At 51.6% G+C, this 21,718-nt stretch overlaps 2 protein-coding genes across 6 annotated transcripts in view; both read right to left on the bottom strand.

Annotated features, from left to right (window-relative positions):
* Positions 1-595: 595 nt before the first annotated feature.
* Positions 596-2,719, bottom strand: rgn (regucalcin; the record flags this gene model as incomplete). Its single annotated transcript, XM_030130578.1, has 4 exons — positions 2,595-2,719; positions 1,295-1,480; positions 840-1,022; positions 596-723 (listed from the first exon to the last, which is right to left on the bottom strand). Coding segments are annotated over exons 2-4 (477 nt in total), but the record flags the coding sequence as incomplete, so codon positions are not given.
* Positions 2,720-3,515: 796 nt separating this feature from the next.
* vps16 (VPS16 core subunit of CORVET and HOPS complexes) overlaps positions 3,516-21,718 on the bottom strand; it is a 32,863-nt gene continuing 14,660 nt past the window's right edge. The window contains exons 16-26 of one of the 5 annotated variants that reach the window (XM_030130584.1): positions 16,704-16,812; positions 15,760-15,857; positions 12,706-12,810; positions 12,303-12,380; positions 11,805-11,891; positions 5,657-5,739; positions 5,478-5,574; positions 5,292-5,395; positions 5,079-5,221; positions 4,203-4,214; positions 3,516-3,811 (exon numbers count right to left, since the gene is read on the bottom strand). In XM_030130584.1, the coding sequence (XP_029986444.1) occupies positions 5,080-5,221; positions 5,292-5,395; positions 5,478-5,574; positions 5,657-5,739; positions 11,805-11,891; positions 12,303-12,380; positions 12,706-12,810; positions 15,760-15,857; positions 16,704-16,812 (903 nt within the window). In that variant the 3' untranslated portion in view covers positions 3,516-3,811; positions 4,203-4,214; position 5,079. Of the gene's footprint in view, positions 3,813-4,024; positions 4,037-4,202; positions 4,215-5,044; positions 5,222-5,291; positions 5,396-5,477; positions 5,575-5,656; positions 5,740-11,804; positions 11,892-12,302; positions 12,381-12,705; positions 12,811-15,759; positions 15,858-16,703; positions 16,813-21,718 lie in introns of all 5 variants that reach the window. The other 4 variants (XM_030130581.1, XM_030130580.1, XM_030130582.1 and 1 more) reach the window with 4 other exon arrangements.

Below are 21,718 nucleotides of genomic sequence, written 5' to 3'. Positions count from 1 at the left end.
TACAGAGAGAGAGAGAGACAGACAGGTACAGAGAGAGAGAGAGAGACAGGTACAGAGAGAGAGAGAGAGCGAGAGAGAGAGAGAGAGAGACAGAGAGAGAGAGAGACAGGTACAGGTCAGTTTAATGTCATTCCATGTGGATCATAAAGGCTGTGGTTAGAATGTGAGCAGAACTAAGACTGAAACTGAAGAATGGAATGAATGGAACAGAGGAGGACGAGGAGGAGGAGAGGAGGAGGACGAGGAGGAGGAGAGGAGGAAGAGGAAGAGGAGGAGGAGGAGGGACGAGGAGGAGGACGAGGAGGAGGAGGAAGAGGTGGTGGAGGACGAGGAGGAGGAGAGGAGGAGGAGGACAAATAGGAGGAGGAAGAGGAGGAGGACGAGGAGGAGGAGAGGAGGAGGAGGAAGAGGGACGAGGAGGAGGAGGAAGAGGGACAAGGAGGAGGACGAGGAGGAGGAGAACAAATAGGAGGAGGAAGAGGAAGAGGACGAGGAGGAGAGGAGGAGGAGGAAGAGGTGGTCTGTCTGTAATGCTCCTCCTCCTCAGGTGCTTGGCTCCTCCTCCTCAGGTGCTTGGCTCCTCCTCCTCAGGTGCTTGGCTCCTCCTCCTCAGGTGGAGTACCTGCTCCAGGTGTTTGTTGACCTTCAGGTCACAGTTCAGACTGAACAGTGAACCCATCTGTTTCTGAAACACACCTGGACCATGCTCCGCCCCCATGGTACCTGCACACACACACACAGTTACCACGGTAACCCTAACCCTGTAACCCTGTGTGTGTGTGTGTGTGTGGTCCTCTCCATATAAGGTCACCACCCCAGTGTCATGTGACCACACCCACCTGCCCACAGCCGTCCAATCGGATCCACCTTCCCGTCGTTCAGCCGGTTGGTCGGTTTATCTGTATCGATTTCCACCAATGACGTCATCGTCTGAGTCGACCAATCGACGGCCACGAAGCGTCGACCCACACCTGCCACGTATCCACCTGAGGCCCTGGGGACGGCAAAGCCCACCGAGTCACCTGACAGGTGAGGTGGGCGGGGTCAGTGCCACTGGCCAATCACTGTTCATTCAGTCTGTTTATTTTCATTCTGTTCCTGTCATTCTACTGTGGGCGGAGCTACAGCAGGTCAGACTCTCCTGGACCCGCCCACGCGTGTGTGTGTCATCTGGCCCCGCCCACTCGTGTGTCTTATCTGGCCCCGCCCACTCGTGTGTGTGTGTTATCTGGCCCCGCCCACTCCTATGTGTGCTGTGGAACTCCTGACCCCAGCTGCGTCCTCATTGGCTCACCTGTCTCCACAGACTGGATCTGATTGGTCACTGGACTCCAGCGGTGGATTTTCTGACCAATGATGTCGACAAACAGCAGCGTCTGCTCTGACTCCTCCCACACCGGCCCTTCACCAATCAGAGTGCTGTCCTTCACCACACACTCCACTTTCACCGATGACATCATCAAGACAAATTACCGGCCCCCTGGACCAATCACAGACCATAATAATGACCTGTTACCATGACAACCCAATGGATGAGAGAACAGACCATAATAATGACCTGTTACCATGACGACCCAATGGATGAGAGAACAGACCATAATAATGACCTGTTACCATGACAACCCAATGGATGAGAGAACAGGAAGGAAGAGTGAAAAGGGGTGGACCTGGACCTGGGTCTGGATCTGGACCCAGACCTGGGTCTGGACCTATAGACCATCTGAGTTCAGGTCCAACAGCTCCAGTGTTTATGATCCGACTGTGGATTCTTTTAATGTTTGGTTGATTTTATTCTGTTATTCTTTTATTGTTTTATTCTTTTATTGTTTTATTATTTTATTCTTTTACTGTTTTATTCTTTTACTGTTTTATTCTTTTATTGTTTTATTGTTTTACTGTTTTATTCTTTTCTTTCTTTGTTCACTGACTGAACTTTCATCACATTTATGGACATTTTTTGAAATCTCACATTTGTTAAAAACTACACTTTATTTTTTATCTGAATTTCATTTAATCCAAACTGACGTAAAAACAAACACATGGAAATAAAACCAGGGTTCTGTTGGACCGGGTTAGAACCAACGACTGACCCGGGTTAGAACCAGCGACTGACCCGGTTCACTGATTCATACAGCACTGACTGAACTACACATGTTCTGGAAACAGAAGCGGGGTAACTTTAAACAGAAGCGGGTTAGCCTTAAACAGAAGCGGGGTAACTTTACACAGAAGCGGGGTAACTTTAAACAGAAGCGGGTTAGCCTTAAACAGAAGCGGGGTAACTTTAAACAGAAGCGGGGTAACTTTAAACAGAAGCGGGTTAGCCTTAAACAGAAGCGGGGTAACTTTAAACAGAAGCGGGGTAACTTTAAACAGAAGCGGGATAACTTTAAACAGAAGCGGGTTAGCCTTAAACAGAACCGGGTTAACGGACTGCAGGTGAAACATAGCCCGGGTTTGGTGAACTTTGGACCGGCTCGGTCTGGTTGACTCGGTTTCATAAAGTTCAGTCTCCGCTGAAACAGGAGGTACAAACCGAACCGAACCGGGTCAAACCAAAACCAGTCCAACTCCATTAAACGGGTCAAACTCACCTGCAGGTCCAAACCCAGGCTAATGCTGCTGGATCAGCTGACAGTCTCCGCCCCCCTGGATACAACGGCTGAACCCCGACCCCGAACAAGCGCACCACGTGACTGAGAAACAAACGCACCACGTGACTGAGAAACAAACGCACCACGTGACTGTAGTGCTGGGACTGTTGTCTTTTTGAAGGGAGTCGTTCAATCAGGAGTCGTTCACTGAAAAGAGTCGTTCACCAGCCTGTTGTGTTTCTTTCCTTCTTTTGGAACACCAGTGTTTGGATGAACACACATGTGACTGACAGGACACTTTAAAGGGGTGGGACTCTGAACACTTCATCCAAATGCTCCTCCTTTTTCTTTGGCTCATTACTCACAGGTGTCACTCACTCTCAAACTTTTCTCCTCCTCCTCCAGTCTTCCAGCTCCTCCTCCTCCTCCAGTCTTCCAGCTCCTCCTCCTCCTCCTCACACACTCCCTCCTTAAAAAAAAAAAATTTAAAAAATGAACGGTTCTTTACAAAGACTCGGTTCCCACCGTTCATTTCAAAGAGCCGTTCAAAAGATTCAATTCATTCGTGAATGTCACATCACTCCGTGACTGAGGAATGAGCGGGAAAGAGAACCCACCAGAACACCACTGACCCGGGTTAGAACCGGGTTAGAACCGGTACAACACAACCGGTGACAGTGTGGTTCTGTCCGGTCCTGAAGTTCAGAACCCAAGGCCCATCTGCCTCAGACCAGAACCAAGAAAAGTAGACCGGGGTCAGGTGTAAACCTGGACCAGGCCAGGACCTGAACCAGGCCAGGACCTGGACCAGACCAGGACCTGGACCAGACCGGGACCTGATGGTTAAACCCAGGTTTAATGTGTGTTTGCTGTAAAACCACAGAATGAACAGAATCTGAAGCAGATGAAAGACGACCAACAGAAACAGAAACACTGAGTTTATTTAGGGACACCAGAAGAACAACAGTGTAGAACCAATGCACAGAATATGAACAGGAGGAGGTTCTACACTGAAGACCAGAACATCTGCAGGTGGGTGGAGCATCTGCAGGTGGGTGGAGCGTCTAAAGGTAGGTGGAGCATCTAAAGGTAGGTGGAGCATCTGCAGGTGGGTGGAGCATCTGCAGGTGGGTGGAACCCCGCTGACTGGAACATGTTTGCAGTCAGAACCGTTGGATGGAGGCGGGACTAGAACGAAGAGATTCAATATCCTGTTCCTGCAAAATAAAGGGTAAGGGTTCAGTCCCAAAAAAAGACAAACAGAACAGCAACAAAACCTGAAACTGAACACCCTGCCGCGCAGGTCACTTTTCGGCAGTTGTATTACATATGTACCTGTAGTACAGGTCACTTTTGGGCAGTTGTAGTACAGGTCACTTTTGGGTAGTTGTAGTACAGGTCACTTTTTGGCAGTTCTTTAGCGTATGTACCTGTAGTGCAGGTCACTTTTTGCTGGTTGTAATGCGTACGTACCTGTAGTTCAGGTCACTTTTTGGCAGTTGTAGTGCAGGTCACTTTTCAGCAGTTGTATGGCATACATACCTGTAGTACAGGTCACTTTTTGGCAGTTGTACAGGTCACTTTTTGGCAGTTGTATTGCATACGTACCTGTAGTACAGGTCACTCTTTGGCAGTTGTAGTGAAGGTCACTTTTTGCCAATAGTATTGCATACATACCTGTAGTACATGTCACTTTTTGGCAGTAGTATTACGTACATACCTGTAGTCCAGGTCACTTTTTGGCCGTAGTATTACGTACATACCTGTAGTCCAGGTCACTTTTTGGCAGTAGTATTACGTACATACCTCTAGTCCAGGTCACTTTTTGGCAGTAGTATTACAGACATACCTGTAGTCCAGGTCACTTTTTGGCAGTAGTATTACGTACATACCTGTAGTCCAGGTCACTTTTTGGCAGTAGTATTACGTACATACCTGTAGTCCAGGTCACTTTTTGGCAGTAGTATTACGTACATACCTGTAGTCCAGGTCACTTTTTGGCAGTAGTATTACGTACATACCTGTAGTCCAGGTCACTTTTTGGCAGTAGTATTACGTACATACCTGTAGTCCAGGTCACTTTTTGGCAGTAGTATTACGTACATACCTGTAGTCCAGGTCACTTTTTGGCAGTAGTATTACGTACATACCTGTAGTCCAGGTCACTTTTGGAAGTAGTATTACGTACATACCTGTAGTCCAGGTCACTTTTTGGCAGTAGTATTACGTACATACCTGTAGTCCAGGTCACTTTTTGGCAGTAGTATTACGTACATACCTGTAGTCCAGGTCACTTTTTGGCAGTAGTATTACGTACATACCTGTAGTCCAGGTCACTTTTTGGCAGTAGTATTACGTACATACCTGTAGTCCAGGTCACTTTTTGGCAGTAGTATTACATACATATCTGTAGTATTGGTCACTTTTCGGCAGTTGTATTGCATACATACCTGAAGAACAGGTCACTTTTCGGCAGTTGTACAGGTCACTTTTTGGCAGTGGAGGCTTTGGCTCGGTTCAACCTGTCCATCAACAGGCGGTCAGAGGCGGAGCATCTGGACAGAACAGCGGCCATCTCTGATTCGTTCCTGCGTTCGATGGCTGCGTCAGCCGCTCCTTCTAGGTCACTGATTGGAGGAGTGGGAGGTCAGCTGACTGGTCACATGTTTATGTCCCTGTGGCTCCGCCCACACTTACCCAACAGCCAGGTGCGCTTTGACCTTCTGCTCCGGCGTTACCTTGGAAACATACTTGGTGGCTTCATGTTTGTTGTGACTCTTCATGCAGACCTCCACGAAGGCCTGAAGAAGAGACGACGCTAAGAATCATGGGAGCTGTAGTTCAATATAGGAGACAGGTTCAGGAGAGGGCGGGGCTTCTCACCAGGTAGCCAATAGGGGACTTCTTACTCTTGGAGAACTTCTCTAGCTCCTCCCACTCCTCCTTCTCTGCCAGAGACTTCAGTTTTAACCACCAGTACCTGCACAGGTGAGACAGACAGGTGAGATCCCACAGCTGGACCAATCAGAGCAGAGGGCTGAGTGACATCATCAGCGTGCAACCTTTTGTCGGGGACTTTGAAGTCTCGGTACAGCTGTTCGGCCTGTTTGTGTAGTCCAAGAGCCAGGAGGGCCTCCATGGTGGCCTGAGGAGGACACAGACAGGAAGTGAGGAAGACAGACAGGAAGTGAGGAAGACAGACAGGAAGTGAGGAGGACAGACAGGAAGTGAGGAAGACAGACAGGAAGTGAAGAGGACACAGACAGGAAGTGAGGAGGACAGACAGGAAGTGAGGAAGACAGACAGGAAGTGAGGAGGACAGACAGGAAGTGAGGAAGACAGACAGGAAGTGAGGAAGACACAGACAGGAAGTGAGGAAGACAGACAGGAAGTGAGGAGGACAGACAGGAAGTGAGGAAGACAGACAGGAAGTGAAGAGGACACAGACAGGAAGTGAGGAGGACAGACAGGAAGTGAGGAAGACAGACAGGAAGTGAGGAGGACACAGACAGGAAGTGAGGAGGACACAGACAGGAAGTGAGGAAGACAGACAGGAAGTGAGGAAGACAGACAGGAAGTGAGGAGGACACAGACAGGAAGTGAGGAGGACAGACAGGAAGTGAGGAAGACAGACAGGAAGTGAGGAGGACACAGACAGGAAGTGAGGAAGATAGACAGGAAGTGAGGAGGACACAGACAGGAAGTGAGGAAGACAGACAGGAAGTGAGGAAGACAGACAGGAAGTGAGGAGGACAGACAGGAAGTGAAGAGGACACAGACAGGAAGTGAGGAGGACAGACAGGAAGTGAGGAAGACAGACAGGAAGTGAGGAAGACAGACAGGAAGTGAAGAGGACACAGACAGGAAGTGAGGAGGACAGACAGGAAGTGAGGAAGACAGACAGGAAGTGAGGAAGACACAGACAGGAAGTGAGGAAGACAGACAGGAAGTGAGGAAGACAGACAGGAAGTGAGGAGGACAGACAGGAAGTGAGGAAGACAGACAGGAAGTGAAGAGGACACAGACAGGAAGTGAGGAGGACAGACAGGAAGTGAGGAAGACAGACAGGAAGTGAGGAGGACACAGACAGGAAGTGAGGAGGACACAGACAGGAAGTGAGGAAGACAGACAGGAAGTGAGGAAGACAGACAGGAAGTGAGGAGGACACAGACAGGAAGTGAGGAGGACAGACAGGAAGTGAGGAAGACAGACAGGAAGTGAGGAGGACACAGACAGGAAGTGAGGAAGATAGACAGGAAGTGAGGAGGACACAGACAGGAAGTGAGGAAGACAGACAGGAAGTGAGGAGGAGACAGACAGGAAGTGAGGAGGACACAGACAGGAAGTGAGGAAGACACAGACAGGAAGTGAGGAAGACAGACAGGAAGTGAGGAAGACACAGACAGGAAGTGAGGAAGACAGACAGGAAGTGAGGAAGACACAGACAGGAAGTGAGGAGGACACAGACAGGAAGTGAGGAAGACAGACAGGAAGTGAGGAGGACAGAGAAAGGAAGTGAGGAAGACAGACAGGAAGTGAGGAAGACAGACAGGAAGTGAGGAGGACACAGACAGGAAGTGAGGAAGACACAGACAGGAAGTGAGGAGGACAGACAGGAAGTGAGGAGGACACAGACAGGAAGTGAGGAAGACAGACAGGAAGTGAGGAGGACACAGACAGGAAATGTGGAAGACAGACAGGAAGTGAGGAGGACACAGACAGGAAATGAGGAAGACAGACAGGAAGTGAGGAAGACACAGACAGGAAGTGAGGAAGACAGACAGGAAGTGAGGAGGACACAGACAGGAAGTGAGGAAGACAGACAGGAAGTGAGGAAGACACAGACAGGAAGTGAGGAAGACAGACAGGAAGTGAGGAAGACAGAGAAGAAGTGAGGAGGACAGACAGGAAGTGAGGAAGACACAGACAGGAAGTGAGGAAAACAGACAGGAAGTGAGGATGACACAGACAGGAACTGAGGAAGACACAGACAGGAAGTGAGGAAGACAGACAGGAAGTGAGGAGGACAGACAGGAAGTGAGGAGGACACAGACAGGAAGCGAGGAGGACACAGACAGGAAGTGAGGAAGACAGACAGGAAGTGAGGAGGACACAGACAGGAAGTGAGGAAGACAGACAGGAAGTGAGGAAGACACAGACAGGAAGTGAGGAAGACAGACAGGAAGTGAGGAAGACAGACAGGAAGTGAGGAAGACAGACAGGAACTGAGGAAGACACAGACAGGAAGTGAGGAAGACAGACAGGAAGTGAGGAGGACAGACAGGAAGTGAGGAGGACACAGACAGGAAGTGAGGAAGACAGACAGGAAGCGAGGAGGACACAGACAGGAAGTGAGGAAGACACAGACAGGAAGTGAGGAGGACACAGACAGGAAGTGAGGAAGTGAGGAAGACAGACAGGAAGTGAGGAAGACACAGACAGGAAGTGAGGAAGACAGACAGGAAGTGAAGAGGACACAGACAGGAAGTGAGGAAGACAGACAGGAAGTGAGGAAGACACAGACAGGAAGTGAGGAGGACACAGACAGGAAGTGAGGAAGACAGAAAGGAAGTGAGGAGGACACAGACAGGAAGTGAGGAAGACAGACAGGAAGTGAGGAAGACAGACAGGAAGTGAGGAAGACACAGACGGAAAGTGAGGAGGACACAGACAGGAAGTGAGGAAGACAGACAGGAAGTGAAGAGGACACAGACAGGAAGTGAGGAAGACAGACAAGAACTGAGGAAGACAGACAGGAAGTGAGGAGGATAGACAGGAAGTGAGGAGGACACAGACAGGAAGTGAGGAAGACAGACAGGAAGTGAGGAGGACAAAGACAGGAAGTGAGGAAGACAGACAGGAAGTGAGGAAGAAAGACAGGAAGTGAGGAGGACACAGACAGGAAGTGAGGAAGACAGACAGGAAGTGAGGAAGACACAGACAGGAAATTAGGAAGACAGACAGGAAGTGAGGACACGACAGAAGTGAGGAAGACAGACAGGAAGTGAGGAAGACACAGACAGAAGTGAGGAAGACACAGACAGGAAGTGAGGAGGACAGACAGGAAGTGAGGACGACAGACAGGATGAGGAAGACACAGACAGGAAGTGAGGAAGACAGACAGGAGTAGAAGACAGACAGGAAGTGAGGAGGACACAGACAGGAAGTGAGGAAGACAGACGGAAGTGAAGAGGACACAGACAGGAAGTGAGGAAGACAGCCGGAAGTGAGGAGGACACAGACAGGAAGTGAGGAAGACAGACAGGAAGTGAGGAAGACAGAGGAAGTGAGGAGGACACAGACAGGAAGTGAGGAAGACAGACAGGAAGTGAGGAGGACACAGACAGGAAGTGAGGAAGATAGACAGGAAGTGAGGAGGACACAGACAGGAAGTGAGGAAGACAGACAGGAAGTGAGGAGGAGACAGACAGGAAGTGAGGAGGACACAGACAGGAAGTGAGGAAGACACAGACAGGAAGTGAGGAAGACAGACAGGAAGTGAGGAAGACACAGACAGGAAGTGAGGAAGACAGACAGGAAGTGAGGAAGACACAGACAGGAAGTGAGGAGGACACAGACAGGAAGTGAGGAAGACAGACAGGAAGTGAGGAGGACAGAGAAAGGAAGTGAGGAAGACAGAGAAGAAGTGAGGAGGACAGACAGGAAGTGAGGAAGACACAGACAGGAAGTGAGGAAAACAGACAGGAAGTGAGGATGACACAGACAGGAACTGAGGAAGACACAGACAGGAAGTGAGGAAGACAGACAGGAAGTGAGGAGGACAGACAGGAAGTGAGGAGGACACAGACAGGAAGCGAGGAGGACACAGACAGGAAGTGAGGAAGACAGACAGGAAGTGAGGAGGACACAGACAGGAAGTGAGGAAGACAGACAGGAAGTGAGGAAGACACAGACAGGAAGTGAGGAAGACAGACAGGAAGTGAGGAAGACAGACAGGAAGTGAGGAAGACAGACAGGAACTGAGGAAGACACAGACAGGAAGTGAGGAAGACAGACAGGAAGTGAGGAGGACAGACAGGAAGTGAGGAGGACACAGACAGGAAGTGAGGAAGACAGACAGGAAGCGAGGAGGACACAGACAGGAAGTGAGGAAGACACAGACAGGAAGTGAGGAGGACACAGACAGGAAGTGAGGAAGTGAGGAAGACAGACAGGAAGTGAGGAAGACACAGACAGGAAGTGAGGAAGACAGACAGGAAGTGAAGAGGACACAGACAGGAAGTGAGGAAGACAGACAGGAAGTGAGGAAGACACAGACAGGAAGTGAGGAGGACACAGACAGGAAGTGAGGAAGACAGAAAGGAAGTGAGGAGGACACAGACAGGAAGTGAGGAAGACAGACAGAAGTGAGGAAGACAGACAGGAAGTGAGGAAGACACAGACGGAAAGTGAGGAGGACACAGACAGGAAGTGAGGAAGACAGACAGGAAGTGAAGAGGACACAGACAGGAAGTGGAGGAAGACAGACAAGAACTGAGGAAGACCAGACAGGAAAGTGAGGGAGGATAGACAGAAGTGAGGAGGACACAGACAGGAAGTGAGGAAGACAGACAGGAAGTGAGGAGGACAAAGACAGGAAGTGAGGAAGACAGACAGGAAGTGAGGAAGAAAGACAGGAAGTGAGGAGGACACAGACAGGAAGTGAGGAAGACAGACAGGAAGTGAGGAAGACACAGACAGGAAATTAGGAAGACAGACAGGAAGTGAGGAAGACACAGACAGGAAGTGAGGAAGACAGACAGGAAGTGAGGAAGACACAGACAGGAAGTGAGGAAGACACAGACAGGAAGTGAGGAGGACAGACAGGAAGTGAGGAAGACAGACAGGAAGTGAGGAAGACACAGACAGGAAGTGAGGAAGACAGACAGGAAGTGAGGAAGACAGACAGGAAGTGAGGAGGACACAGACAGGAAGTGAGAAAGACAGACAGGAAGTGAAGAGGACACAGACAGGAAGTGAGGAAGACAGACAGGAAGTGAGGAGGACACAGACAGGAAGTGAGGAAGACAGACAGGAAGTGAGGAAGACAGAGGAAGTGAGGAGGACACAGACAGGAAGTGAGGAAGACAGACAGGAAGTGAGGAGGACAGACAGGAAGTGAGGAAGACAGACAGGAAGTGAGGAAGACACAGACAGGAAGTGAGGAGGACAGACAGGAAGTGAGGAAGACAGACAGGAAGTGAGGAAGACACAGACAGGAAGTGAGGAAGACAGACAGGAAGTGAGGAAGACACAGACAGGAAGTGAGGAAGACAGACAGGAAGTGAGGAAGACACAGACAGGAAGTGAGGAAGACAGACAGGAAGCGAGGAGGACACAGACAGGAAGTGAGGAAGACACAGACAGGAAGTGAGGAGGACACAGACAGGAAGTGAGGAAGTGAGGAAGACAGACAGGAAGTGAGGAAGACACAGACAGGAAGTGAGGAAGACAGACAGGAAGTGAAGAGGACACAGACAGGAAGTGAGGAAGACAGACAGGAAGTGAGGAAGACACAGACAGGAAGTGAGGAGGACACAGACAGGAAGTGAGGAAGACAGACAGGAAGTGAGGAAGACAGACAGGAAGTGAGGAAGACACAGACGGAAAGTGAGGAGGACACAGACAGGAAGTGAGGAAGACAGACAGGAAGTGAAGAGGACACAGACAGGAAGTGAGGAAGACAGACAAGAACTGAGGAAGACAGACAGGAAGTGAGGAGGATAGACAGGAAGTGAGGAGGACACAGACAGGAAGTGAGGAAGACAGACAGGAAGTGAGGAGGACAAAGACAGGAAGTGAGGAAGACAGACAGGAAGTGAGGAAGAAAGACAGGAAGTGAGGAGGACACAGACAGGAAGTGAGGAAGACAGACAGGAAGTGAGGAAGACACAGACAGGAAATTAGGAAGACAGACAGGAAGTGAGGAAGACAGACAGGAAGTGAGGAAGACACAGACAGGAAGTGAGGAAGACAGACAGGAAGTGAGGAAGACACAGACAGGAAGTGAGGAGGACAGACAGGAAGTGAGGAAGACACAGACAGGAAGTGAGGAAGACACAGACAGGAAGTGAGGAAGACAGACAGGAAGTGAGGAAGACAGACAGGAAGTGAGGAGGACACAGACAGGAAGTGAGGAAGACAGACAGAAAGTGAGGAAGACACAGACAGGAAGTGAGGTCACAACACTGGCCCCACCCCTTTACCCACCTGCAGAGACAGGCCAAGTAGCCCCGCCCCTTTTTCATCATCCAGTTTCCTCTGGAAGCGAAGGAGTTTCATCTCATCCTCTGTGACCTGTAGACAGTGTAAGAGCTGAGGAGGTTCTACTGGTTCTAACATACTGGTTCTACTGGTTCTCCACTGGTTCTACTGGTTCCAGTGGTTCTACTGGTTCCAGTGGTTCTACTGGTTCTTTACTGGTTCTACTGGTTCTACTGGTTCCAGTGGTTCTTTCACTGGTTCTACTGGTTCCAGTGGTTCTACTGGTTCCAGTGGTTCTACTGGTTCTACTGGTTCCAGTGGTTCTACTGGTTCTACTGGTTCCAGTGGTTCTTTCACTGGTTCTACTGGTTCCAGTGGTTCTACTGGTTCTACTGGTTCCAGTGGTTCTACTGGTTCCAGTGGTTGTAGTCAGTACAGACTGAACTAGAACAGCTGTGTCAGTGCTCAGCTCATGTTTCAGTGCAGGTGTCAGCTGGTTCTTACCTTGGCAGCAAAGTCATTCTTTGCTTTGTTGTATTCATCAACAGCACTCTGAAGAACAGACAGACGGGTCTCCAACCTCTGCACACAGACAGGCAGAAGGACAGACAGGCAGGCAGAAGGACAGACAGACACACAGACAGACAGACAGGCAGACAGACAGACAGGCAGGCAGAAGGACAGACAGACAGAAGGACAGACAGACAGGCAGGCAGAAGGACAGACAGACAGGCAGGCAGAAGGACAGACAGACAGACTTGGTTGGAAACAGCATAATTCTACAGTTGTTTAATTGTTGGTGTTTTCATGTCCTGTCCTCTACAGTGGGCACACACGTGTGTGTGTGTGTGTGTGTGTGTGTGGTGTGGGCGGGGCAGGGGGCGGGGGGCGTGTCACATGACTGCACCTTCTCTCTGTAACTGGCGCTGACGTAGTAATTGGCCAGTTCTTGATGGTCATCATCCTGGTTGAACAGGTCCTTCAGTGTGTCCTGTTCCTGCAGCTTACAGAACTGAAAAGACAGCAAGAGGAGGAGGGTACTAAAACAGTACCAACACAGGAGGAGGAGGGTACTAAAACAGTACCAACACAGGAGGAGGAGGGTACTAAAACAGTACCAACACAGGAGGAGGAGGGGACTGAAACAGTACCAACACAGGAGGAGGAGAGTACTAAAACAGTACCAACACAGGAGGAGGGGACTGAAACAGTACCAACACAGGAGGAGGAGAGTACTAAAACAGTACCAACACAGGAGGAGGAGGGGACTGAAACAGTACCAACACAGGAGGAGGAGGGGACTGAAACAGTACCAACACAGGAGGAGGGGACTAAAACAGTACCAACACAGGAGGAGGAGGGGACTGAAACAGTACCAACACAGGAGGAGGGGACTAAAACAGTACCAACACAGGAGGAGGAGGGGACTAAAACAGTACCAACACAGGAGGAGGAGGGGACTAAAACAGGTACCAATGCAGGATGAGGAGGGGACTGAAACAGGTACCAGACAGAGGAGGAGGAGGGTACATAAACCAGTACCCAACAGAAGTACCCTTGGTTTACTGACAGACTCAGATGATGGGCTGGACTAAGGCGGGGCTTCAGTCTACGTGCAGGTGTAAGCTCCGCCTCCACCTGGAAAAAGCATCAGCAGCGACAGTTCCCTCTAAAAAGGAACGGAACCTCGTCCCTGTGTTCCTACACTGACATTCATCCCCCCATCCCTCCTCCCCCCCGGTTCCTCTGGTCAGTTCCACTCTGGTCTCCTCTCAGATGGTGCACTTTTAACACATTCCACCAGAACTACATGTTTATTAGTTCTTTTGTGCGTCTCATGTGTCTCAGTTGAACACTATGTTTCTGCTCTGTGACCAAATACATTCAAAGAACCAAAGGATTCTGGACGTGTTTGAGGCCTTTTCTGCATTTGACCCTGAAGCATGACTAGAAACTGAGGTACCCACTGGACCTGCTGGGTACCAGAGGCTCCAGGTGGTTAGGCTCAGGCTTAGGGTTAGGGTCAGGGGTCATACCTGTCTGTAGAGGCTCAGGGTCAGGGGTCAGGGGTCGTACCTGTCTGTAGAGGCTCAGGGTCAGGGGTCAGGGGTCGTACCTGTCTGCAGAGGCTCAGGGTCAGGGGTCATACCTGTCTGTAGAGGCTCAGGGTCAGGGGTCAGGGGTCGTACCTGTCTGTAGAGGCTCAGGGTCAGGGGTCAGGGGTCGTACCTGTCTGTAGAGGCTCAGGGTCAGGGGTCAGGGGTCGTACCTGTCTGTAGAGGCTCAGGGTCAGGGGTCATACCTGTCTGTAGAGGCTCAGGGTCAGGGGTCAGGGGTCGTACCTGTCTGTAGAGGCTCAGGGTCAGGGGTCATACCTGTCTGTAGAGGCTCAGGGTCAGGGGTCATACCTGTCTGTAGAGGCTCAGGGTCAGGGGTCAGTGGCCGTACCTGTCTGTAGAGGCTCAGGGTCAGGGGTCAGGGGTCGTACCTGTCTGTAGAGGCTCAGGGTCAGGGGTCAGTGGCCGTACCTGTCTGTAGAGGCTCAGGGGTCAGGGGTCGTACCTGTCTGTAGAGGCTCAGGGGTCGTACCTGTCTGTAGAGGCTCAGGGTCAGGGGTCGTACCTGTCTGTAGAGGCTCAGGGGTCAGGGGTCGTACCTGTCTGTAGAGGCTCAGGGTCAGGGGTCAGGGGTCGTACCTGTCTGTAGAGGCTCAGGGTCAGGGGTCGTACCTGTCTGTAGAGGCTCAGGGGTCAGGGGTCGTACCTGTCTGTAGAGGCTCAGGGTCAGGGGTCGTACCTGTCTGTAGAGGCTCAGGGTCAGGGGTCAGGGGTCGTACCTGTCTGTAGAGGCTCAGGGTCAGGGGTCAGGGGTCGTACCTGTCTGTAGAGGCTCAGGGTCAGGGGTCATACCTGTCTGTAGAGGCTCAGGGTCAGGGGTCAGGGGTCGTACCTGTCTGTAGAGGCTCAGGGTCAGGGGTCATACCTGTCTGTAGAGGCTCAGGGTCAGGGGTCATACCTGTCTGTAGAGGCTCAGGGTCAGGGGTCAGGGGTCGTACCTGTCTGTAGAGGCTCAGGGTCAGGGGTCAGGGGTCGTACCTGTCTGTAGAGGCTCAGGGTCAGGGTCAGTGGCCGTACCTGTCTGTAGAGGCTCAGGGGTCAGGGGTCGTACCTGTCTGTAGAGGCTCAGGGGTCGTACCTGTCTGTAGAGGCTCAGGGGTCAGGGGTCGTACCTGTCTGTAGAGGCTCAGGGGTCAGGGGTTGTACCTGTCTGTAGAGGCTCAGGGGTCGTACCTGTCTGTAGAGGCTCAGGGGTCAGGGGTCGTACCTGTCTGTAGAGGCTCAGGGGTCAGGGGTCGTACCTGTCTGTAGAGGCTCAGGGTCAGGGGTCAGGGGTCGTACCTGTCTGTAGAGGCTCAGGGGTCAGGGGTCGTACCTGTCTGTAGAGGCTCAGGGGTCAGGGGTCGTACCTGTCTGTAGAGGCTCAGGGTCAGGGGTCAGGGGTCGTACCTGTCTGTAGAGGCTCAGGGTCAGGGGTCGTACCTGTCTGTAGAGGCTCAGGGTCAGGGGTCAGGGGTCGTACCTGTCTGTAGAGGCTCAGGGTCAGGGGTCGTACCTGTCTGTAGAGGCTCAGGGGTCAGGGGTCGTACCTGTCTGTAGAGGCTCAGGGGTCAGGGGTCGTACCTGTCTGTAGAGGCTCAGGGTCAGGGGTCAGGGGTCGTACCTGTCTGTAGAGGCTCAGGGTCAGGGGTCGTACCTGTCTGTAGAGGCTCAGGGTCAGGGGTCGTACCTGTCTGTAGAGGCTCAGGGTCAGGGGTCGTACCTGTCTGTAGAGGCTCAGGGGTCAGGGGTCGTACCTGTCTGTAGAGGCTCAGGGGTCAGGGGTCGTACCTGTCTGTAGAGGCTCAGGGGTCAGGGGTCGTACCTGTCTGTAGAGGCTCAGGGTCAGGGGTCAGGGGTCATACCTGTCTGTAGAGGCTCAGGGCCACCGGCTGGTTCCTCAGGGTCATGAAGAAGTCTCCTCTGTTCATCTCGTTCTTCAGGTAACTGACGACGGTGTACACTGACCACACACACACACTTTATATTTGGACATGTTCCAGCTCCACAAGCATGTGTCATTTTACAGAGAACTCTGGTTTAGACAGCCTGACCACAGGGTCTGGGGTCTGGGGTCTGGTTGTATGGAAGTCCATCTGTCTCATCAGATTTTGAATTAGAAAACCCCTTGAATTTCAAGCACTGAATTTTTTTGCACTGAAATAAAGTATCTGAATATTTTGTCTCTGAATTCAACTATGTTCATAAATTTAGAATTTAAAAAAATCAGATGTAAAACATTCAGATCCCACATCCAGGACACCAAACATAAGCAATGATTCCATGTCCAGTCCAACTGACAGCCAACCAATGGAGTTAGGTTAGGTTGGTCATGTGACACAGATGCAGGAAGACGGTCAGTGCAGATGTGTGATCTGAACTTTTTGCATCTGAACTTTTTTATTCTAAATTTATGAATATAGGAGAATTCAGAGACAAAAAATTCAGATACTTTATTTCAGTGCAGGAAAAAAAAGTCAGTGCTTGAAATTCAATGGGTTTTCTAATTCAAAATCTGATGAGACAGATGGACTTCCATTGGGTTAGGGGTTTGGGGTTAGGGGTTTGGGATTAAGGGTTAGGGGTTTGGGGTTAGGGGTTTGGGATTAAGGGTTAGGGGTTTGGGGTTAAAGGTTTGGGGTTAGGGGTTAAAGGTTTGGGGTTAGGGATTTGGGGTTAGGGGTTTGGGGTTAAGGGTTTGGGGTTAAGGGTTTGGGGTTAGGGGTTAAGGGTTTGGGATCAAGGGTTTGGGGTTAGGGGTTTGAGGTCTGGGTTTGGGGTCTGGGTCAGGGGTCCAGGTTGGACTCACCCAGGTCTGTGTCTCCACTCTCCACGGCCTTACTGAGGGCCAGCTGACTCCTCTTCATCTTCAGCAGCAGAGGAACCTGTTCACCTGAGCGAGCCTCGAAGTCCAACAGCTGAAGCAAACACACAGAACTGAGTTATTTCAACTGCTGACGCAAATGTTCAGATGAACACTTCAATTCATCCATCCATCCATTATCCAGCGCTTATCCGGGGCCGGGTCACAGGGGTAACAGTCTAAGCAGGGATGCCCAGACTTCCCTCTCCTCAGACTCCTCCTCCAGCTCTTCCAGGGGGACCCCGAGGCGTTCCCAGGCCAGCCCAGAGACAGTCTCTCCAACGTGTCCTGGGTCTTCCCCGAGGTCTCCTCCCGGTGGGACAGGCCCGCAACACCTCCCCAGGGAGGCGTCCAGGAGGCATCTGAAACAGATGCCCGAGCCACCTCAGCTGGCCCCTCTCGACGCAGAGGAGCAGCGGCTCTACTCCGAGCTCCTCCCTGGTGACTGAGCTCCTCCCCCTATCCCTAAGGGTGTGCCCAGCCACCCTGTGGAGGAAACTCATTTGGACCGCTTGTATCCGGGATCTTGTCCTTTCGGTCCTGACCCAAAGCTCATGACCATAGGTGAGGGTAGGAACGTAGATTGACCGGTAAATCCAGAGCTTCTCCTCTTGGCTCAGCTCCTTCTTCACCACAACCGACCAGTACAGCGACTGCATCACTGCAGACGCTGCACCGATCCGTCTGTCAATCTCACGCTCCATCTTTCCCTCACTCGTGAACAAGACCCAGATACTTGAACTCCTCCACTTGGGGCAAAGACTCCCCACCGACCCGGAGAGGGCAAACCACCTTTTTCCGGTCCAGAACCATGGCCTCGGATTTGGAGGTGCTGATCCTCATTCCGCTCGCTTCACACTCAGCTGCAAACCGCCCCAGGACACGCTGAAGGTCCAGGCTCGATGAGGCCAACAGGACAACGTCATCTGCAAAAAGCAGAGATGAAATCCTGTGGTCCCAAAACCAGACCCCCTCCGGCCCCTGGCTGCGCCTAGAAATTCTGTCCATAAAAATAATGAACAGAACCGGTGACAAATGGCAGCCCTGCCGGAGTCAAACATGCACCTGGAACAGGTCTGACTTACTGCCGGCAATGTGAACCAGGCTCCTGCTTCGGTCATACAAGGACCAGGCTGCCCTTAGCAAAGGGCCCCGGACCCCATACTCCTGAAGCACCCCCCACAGGATACCATGAGGGACACGGTCAAACGCCTTCTCCAGATCCACAAAACACATGTGGACTGGTTGGGCGAACTCCCATGAACCCTCGAGCACCCGATGGAGAGTATAGAGCTGGTCCAGCGTTCCACGTCCGGGACGAAAACCGCATTGTTCCTCCTGGATCCGAGGTTCGACTATCGGTCGGATCCTCCTCTCCAGTACCCTGGAATAGACTTTCCCCGGGAGGCTGAGGAGTGTGATCCCCCTATAGTTGGAGCACATCCTCCGATCCCCTTTCTTAAAAAGGGGAACCACCACCCCGGTCTGCCAATCCAGAGGTACTGTCCCCGACCGCCACGCGATGTTACAGAGACGTGTCAACCAAGACAGTCTCTGCACATCCAGAGACTTAAGGTACTCAGGGTGAATCTCATCCACCCCCGGTGCCCTGCCACCGAGGAGCTGTCCAACCACCTCAGTGACTTCAGCTTGGGTGATGAACGAGTCCACCTCTGAGACCTCAGCCTCGGCTTCCTCTATGGAAGATGTGACAGTGGGATTGAGGAGATCCTCGAAGTATTCCTTCCACCGTCCAACAACATCCCCAGTCGAGGTCAGCTCCTCCCACTTCCACTGTAAACAGTGTTGGTGGCGCACTGCTTTACCCTCCTGAGGCGCCGGACGGTTTGCCAGAATTTCCTCAAGGCCGACCGATAGTCCTCCTCCATGGCCTCCCCAAACTCCACCCAGACCTGAGTTTTTGCCTTCACAACCGCTCAGGCTGCAGCACACTTGGCCTTCCGGTACCCATCAGCTGCCTCGGGAGTCCCACGGGCCAACAAGACTCAATAAGACTCCTTCTTCAGCTTGACGGCATCCCTTATTTCCGGGGTCCAAAACCGGGTTCGGGGATTTCTGCCATGACAGGCACCGGAGACCTTGCGACCACAGCTCCGAGCAGCCACTTCGACAATGGAGGTGGAGAACATGGTCCACTCGGACTCAATGTCCCCAGCCTCCCCCGGAATCTGGGAGAAGCTCTCCCGGAGGTGGGAGTTGAAGACCACACTGACATCGGGTTCTGCCAGACGTTCCCAACAGACCCTCACAACACGTTTGGGCCTGCCGAGTCGGTCCGGTTTCCTCCTTCGCCAGCGGATCCAACTCACCACCAGGTGGTGATCGGTTGACAGCTCCGCCCCTCTCTTCACCCGAGTGTCCAAAACACGCGACCGGAGGTCTGATGATACGACAATGAAGTCGATCATTGACCTCCGGCCTAGGGTGTCCTGGTGCCAAGTGCACTTATGGACATCCCTGTGTTGGAACATGGTGTTTGTTATGGACAAACTGTGACTAGCACAGAAGTCCAGTAACAGAACACCACTCAAGTTCAGATCAGGGAGGCCGTTCCTCCCCATCACCCCCCTCCAGGTCTCACTGTCGTTGCCCACGTGGGCACTGAAGTCGCCCAGAGAACAATGGAGTCCCCAGTCGGAGCACCATCCAGCACCCTTCCCAGGGACTCCAAGAAGGCCGGGTACTCTGCACTGCTGTTCAGCCCGTAGGCCGAAACAACAGTGAGGCACCTGTCCCCGACCCGAAAGCATGGGACGTGACCCTCTCGTTCACTGGGGTGAACTCCAACACATGGCAGCTGAGCTGAGGGGCTATGAGCAAGCCCACACCAGCCCGCTGCCTCACACCGCGGGCAACGCCAGAGAAGTGGAGAGTCCAGCCCCTTTCGAGGGGTTGGGTTCCAGAGCCCAAGCTGTGTGTGGAGGTGAGCCTGACTATATCTAGACGGTATCTCTCAACCTCCCTCACAAGCTCCACCCCCCCACCCCACCCCCACCCCACCCAATCCACACTGCACCCGGCCCCTATGATTCCCTCTGTGGGTGGTGAGTCCACCGGAGGGCGGGCCCACGTCACTTTTTCAGGCTGGGCCCGGCCGGACCCCGTGGGCATAGGCCTGACCACCAGGCACTCGCATTCGAGCCCCAACCCCAGGCCTGGCTCCAGGGTGGGGCCCCGGCTGCGCCATACTGGGCAAAGTCACGTTCTTCTGTTGGTACTTCTTCATAGGGGCTTCTGAACTGCTCTTAGTCTGGCCCATCACCCAGGACCTGTTTGCCTTGGGAGACCCTACCAGGGGCATAAAGCCCCCGACAACATAGCTCCTGGGATCATTCGGGCACTCAAACTCCCCCACCACGATAAGGTGGCAGTTCAAGGGGGAGCACTTCAATTCAATTTTATTTTATTTGTAGAGCCCAGGTCACCTCACAGGTCTTTACAGAATTACATGAACTGATAATAAAAAATACAATGAAAATAAGCAAACTGTCAAATAAACAGTCGATGAAGCAGATGGATTCATGTCCTGGACACTCCCCTGTTTTAAGCCCCTCCTTCTGGGCAGGTACCGCACACAGGTACTTGGTTGCCATGGTAACAGTGCGGCGGAATGTTGTGTTCTAAAGGGCTGCACGATATTGGAAAAAACTGACATTGTGATTTTTTTAACCCTGTGATAAATACAGTATTGCGACATGAAAAACTATCAGGAGGATATACCAGCTGTGGTGTCGACACCAACGGTCAAACTAAGCAGTCGTATTTCCTCCGGTTGTGTGGACAGGTGTAAGGCACTGTGGACACTGAACATGTTTCAGTTTCATCCTTCTGTAGCTGAGATAGCTCCAGATAAATGAAATAACTCCAGATAATTGAAATAACTCCAGATAAATGAAATAACTCCAGATAAATGAAATAACTCCAGATAACGGACGGTTCTTTTCTTTTTGGCACCAGGTCTTTGTTTACGGTGATTTTCTCCTGTTCGTTGCTCATTCCTTCCACCATACAGGTTACGTTTTCATCGGGGTTTGTCTGTCTGTGTGCAAGATAACTCCAAAAGCAATGGACGGATTTGGATGAAATTTTCAGGAAACATTGATACTGGCACAAGGAAGAAATGATTAAATTTTGGTGGTGACGGGGGGGTACTGATGTGCCTTGGCAGAGGTCTGCGCTCTCAGTGCGCTTTTCTAGTTTTTCCATGTTGTTATCAGCTGACTCACTCCAAACTGATTAAGAAAGATTGTGATTGGTGGATCGCTGCGTGAAGTGTGTGTCAGGAACCCTTGGAATTAGTTGAGAACATGTTTAGTTTATTTACCTCCGACACTACAGGACCTGCCATGGGACTAATGCGCACACGTACATCCCAATGTCGATGCTCAAATGATACATTGTGCAGCTCTAGTGTTGTGCATTTCCTAATATTTTTGCATGTTCTGATACTGTTACAGACATGACACTGCTTGGCCTGGCTTGGCTTGGCTTGGCCTGGCCTGGCTTTGACCAGAGCGGTTTGGAATTCACAGCAGAGTTTACGTAAAGGTGAAGACACCCCACCCTGACTGCAGTAAAGGCACCCCCGACTGATCAGTCTGCTCTCGTCTTCCTGACATGGTCAAAAAAGTGTGAAGAACACACCAAATCAACTACTGACCCAAATGTACGTTCTACGCATGCCTGAAATGTAAAACCAAAAATGACGGAACATCTCTAGACCAAAACAGAACTTGCTGTTGTCATTGTCGTCAGTGTTCAGTAGCCCAGAAGGGTCGTTGTCGTCAGTGTTCAGTAGCCCAGAAGGGTCGGTGTCGTCAGTGTTCAGTAGTCCAGAAGGGTCATTGTCGTCAGTGTTCAGTAGTCCAGAAGGGTCGGTGTCGTCAGTGTTCAGTAGTCCAGAAGGGTCGTTGTCGTCAGTGTTCAGTAGTCCAGAAGGG

The sequence above is a fragment of the Sphaeramia orbicularis genome, unplaced genomic scaffold, assembly GCF_902148855.1.
Source record: "Sphaeramia orbicularis unplaced genomic scaffold, fSphaOr1.1, whole genome shotgun sequence".
NCBI lineage: Eukaryota > Metazoa > Chordata > Actinopteri > Kurtiformes > Apogonidae > Sphaeramia > Sphaeramia orbicularis.
Note: the sequence above shows the minus strand (reverse complement) of the source record. Positions and strands in the feature narration are given on the sequence as shown.